This window comes from Eutrema salsugineum, unplaced genomic scaffold, assembly GCF_000478725.1.
Source record: "Eutrema salsugineum unplaced genomic scaffold, Eutsalg1_0 scaffold_9, whole genome shotgun sequence".
Lineage (NCBI taxonomy): Eukaryota > Viridiplantae > Streptophyta > Magnoliopsida > Brassicales > Brassicaceae > Eutrema > Eutrema salsugineum.
In genome coordinates, this window is record NW_006256342.1 from 5,080,315 (window position 1) to 5,083,818 (window position 3,504).

Sequence of the window (3,504 nt, forward strand, 5' to 3'; positions counted from 1 at the left end):
CAGAGCTAAGAAGCTGGCAGGAACGGTCCAGTCTGTACTTAATGGGATCACGATTGGAACCAGGCGACCCGGCATCACCCAAGATCGTGACCGTGCTCATGAACGACGGCTGTTGTAACTAATCTGGTCCGGGTGATGATTTAATACTCTTTTTCCTTACACCCGGGTTTGTCCCAATGGGTTTACCGGGTGGGGTTTTAACGAGGTTAAGTCCATTGCCCATCTCTCGACCTAGGATTGGTTTATGGTCTGGTTCATGGGTCGGAATAGCAAGAGTCATTTTCGGCTTGGCAACTCAAGAGTCAGTCAAAGGCCAGCCGAAGAGTCAGTCTTTAGTTCATTTATTTCGGTCAAGACTTTATTAATTTTTCTGTCATTTTCGAGTTTGTCTCTTGAGCTACTTCGCCTGCTATATAAAGGCTTGCTCCCCTTCTCATTTTGATTCATTCACTCATCAAATAAAATCTGAGTTTTCTCCTTTGTTCTTCTAGAACTTTTTCGATTCCTTAGGTGGTTAGCCTCTTGAATCTTTTCGGTTTATCAAGTTCAATCCATAGAACTTGACGCAGCCTTCACCCAGTTGTCTCGTTGGAACGTTCAAGTAGTTAAAGGGGCTTAGGGATTTTCGGGAACCTAGTTCTCACGCCTTAACATCCTTTTTCCGCGGATCCAATCAGCCAGCTTAGTCACCCCCTTGTTTCAAGCCTTTCACCGCGAGTTTGGGCCTAAGGATCTTCGGGTTCCAACCCACCCCTTAGCATCTTCTCCGTGGATCCGTTTGGAGTCAAGGATCTATCCATCTGATACCGACCAAGTGTGTGCCGTTCTTTGGGAATTCGTATCAGGGGTGATAATAATACTAAGGAGAAAGAGGAGAAGAATGGGGCATGTGGGTGACATGAGGTTTGATGAGACGCATAAGTAAGAAATAGTGAAATTAATGAGAAAAAGTTGTTTGCTTCGAGGGAATAAAAAATGCAATGGGTGTGAGAATAATTAAGAGTAGATGTTTTTGGAATTTTTGTTGCAGAATCTGAGCCTGAATCTTGCAAGTTGCAACCTCATCAATATCGCATGGTATTGTAATTTTTTTTCTGCATACTCCAAATAAATACAAACGTACATTATTCTCTTTTATTTGACTTCTCTACCTCCTATCTCTCTGGTTACTTTTTTCTTTGTCGCTTCTTATTTCCACATCATCGTCCCTTCTTTAACATATGTCACCTTCCTCTTCATATACGAAGCATGTTGTTACTCTTACTCCACATTAATGATGGATTGTGACATTTTCGTATAAGTTATGAGTTTGTTAGAACTATAAAGTGGTACATGTTTTGCACTTCAAATCAACTTTGCTTTTGAAAGTGAGACAATTTGGCATGTACACAAATTAAAGCATATTATTTAATCAAAGAGTGGGACGTACGCAACTAACACGAGTTTAAGAATGTTGCATGGGACTAAGAACAACAATTAATCTACAAATGTGTTATTAATTAACGTAACAAAACTACATTGAAGGGAGTAGGGACTCAGATCATCACATACTTTTTTGTTAACTAACTTGAGCTACTCATGTTGATCACGCCGTTCCTAACCCAAGAAAATCGAAAAAGGGTGGTTTCTTCTCCTCATTCATGCTCTCAAGCATCTCACACTTCCCGGTTTGGTTCGCAAAATCGAATGTAGTTGCCTCTTGAATCCTTGCTACGTAATCACCGACCATCATTTGATTTTCAAACATTCCCAACATCAATGGACTCTCGTTTCCATGATCAGAACCTAAACGTTACAAACCAAAAAGAATTTAAAAAAAAAATCAGGATAAGAGATTTTAAACCAAATCAAATTAAGGAACTAGAGGACAGACTCAAACCTGAGAAGCAAGGAACTGGCAACATAAACTGGTTCTGATCATCATTACTCACAAGGTGGGTCAAAGCTAACCTAGTAGGGTCAAAAACGTTGAAAACCTGAGAATTTGGGTTAAGGGGTGGGTTAAGAGGAAGCATCGTCTTCCTCCTGCGGTAAACAGAAGATTGTTCTCTAAACTTGCGAGCCATTATAACATGCCAATGGTTCTTCACAGAATTATCAGTCCTTCCAGGGAAAAGCCTTGCTATCATCGCCCATTTGTTACCATAAAGCCTATGAGCTTGCATTAGCCTCTCCTCTTCTTCCTCTGTGAAGGCTTTTCTGTTTATCCTCGGGTCTAGTTGGTTAAACCAACGAAGCCTACAACTTTTCCCTGCCTCAACATCAACACCCAAAACTATCAAGATTCAAGAACCTGATTAATCTTGAAAAAGCTTAGCTAATTAAGCGATTGTATCTACATTACCGGATCTTCCTTGGAGCTTTTCCGCGATGAGGTTCCAGTTTTGTGGACCATAGAGAGCGACTAGTTCTTTGAGCTTAGCATCTTCAGCTGGTCTCCAATGTCCTCTCGCCACCGAAGCTTTTGACGAGTTTCCACAGCTTCCATAGTCTCTTGTCTCTTTCTTGCTGCAATTACTTTGATTAGGGTTTCTAATCCCTTCTTCTTTATGACTTGCGTAGTACTGATCATGATGCTGATCGTTGTTAATGTTTAAAGAGAAGTACTCCCATGAAGTGATGTGATCCATCCAACGGCGGTGATCTTCCGACATGACAATGATGTTGCTGTTGGTTAGGGAAGAAGAATAAGAAGAAGAAGAAGAAGATGGAAAGCGAGGTGTAATAGAGGGAAATGCCACGTCAGCAAACACCATCTCCATCCTCATTGGAGGAGAAGATGTGACGATATTAAATATGAAGTGTAACACTGTAATATCATATATATTTGATATTTGTGTGATATTATTACGTATGGCTCTAAGCTATGTGCGTGTATGTATATGTCGTGACCTTGTTTTCTGACAAAATGCTGTTATACAACTGTTAAAAGGTTTATGGACTGTCACGGACTGATTTGAAAGCTGATGCATATTTCTATTTACGCATTATTGATAACTTCAATACTCACTTCTTACTTCTACATATATTCTAAATATTTACTTTTGAATACATAATATTATCTATAGTTTAAGTTATAAGCAAGCATATATATAATCTACATTTTACACTCAAATCTGATAAAAGAAAAAAAAAACCGTAACAATAATTATCGTTGAACCCTTTTTATAAAAAAAATAAAAATAAAATATAATTATCATTGAAAGTTTGGTCAAAAAAATAAAAAAAGCCATAAATGTGAAACCGTATAGAGAGATGAATAAAACATGGTAGGAGAGAGAAAGAGTGAAAGCCAGGGAACACGTTTCCTACGTTGTGAGCAGTGAGATGTGTTTGGAAAAGTGAAATAGAGATGAAAAGTTGTTAAACATCCGTAAAACTCTTTTTAAGAACTGCTTTTCTTATTTTCTTTGTTGTCCCAAACAAAACATCAATATTACTACTATATGATTGCTTGCGGGACAAAATATTGGTTTAAGTTTTGTAAACCAACGTGGTTAACTG

At 38.6% G+C, this 3,504-nt stretch overlaps 1 protein-coding gene across 1 annotated transcript; it reads right to left on the reverse strand.

The window, feature by feature from the left end:
* Window positions 1–1,585: 1,585 nt before the first annotated feature.
* On the reverse strand, window positions 1,586–2,792 carry LOC18008194 (transcription factor MYB105). Its single transcript, XM_006390938.2, has 3 exons — window positions 2,345–2,792; window positions 1,880–2,251; window positions 1,586–1,785 (listed from the first exon to the last, which is right to left on the reverse strand). The coding sequence occupies exons 1-3, from the start codon at window positions 2,766–2,768 to the stop codon at window positions 1,586–1,588; spliced, it is 996 nt and encodes a 331-aa protein (XP_006391000.2). The 5' UTR covers window positions 2,769–2,792.
* Between the last annotated feature and the right edge of the window lie 712 nt (window positions 2,793–3,504).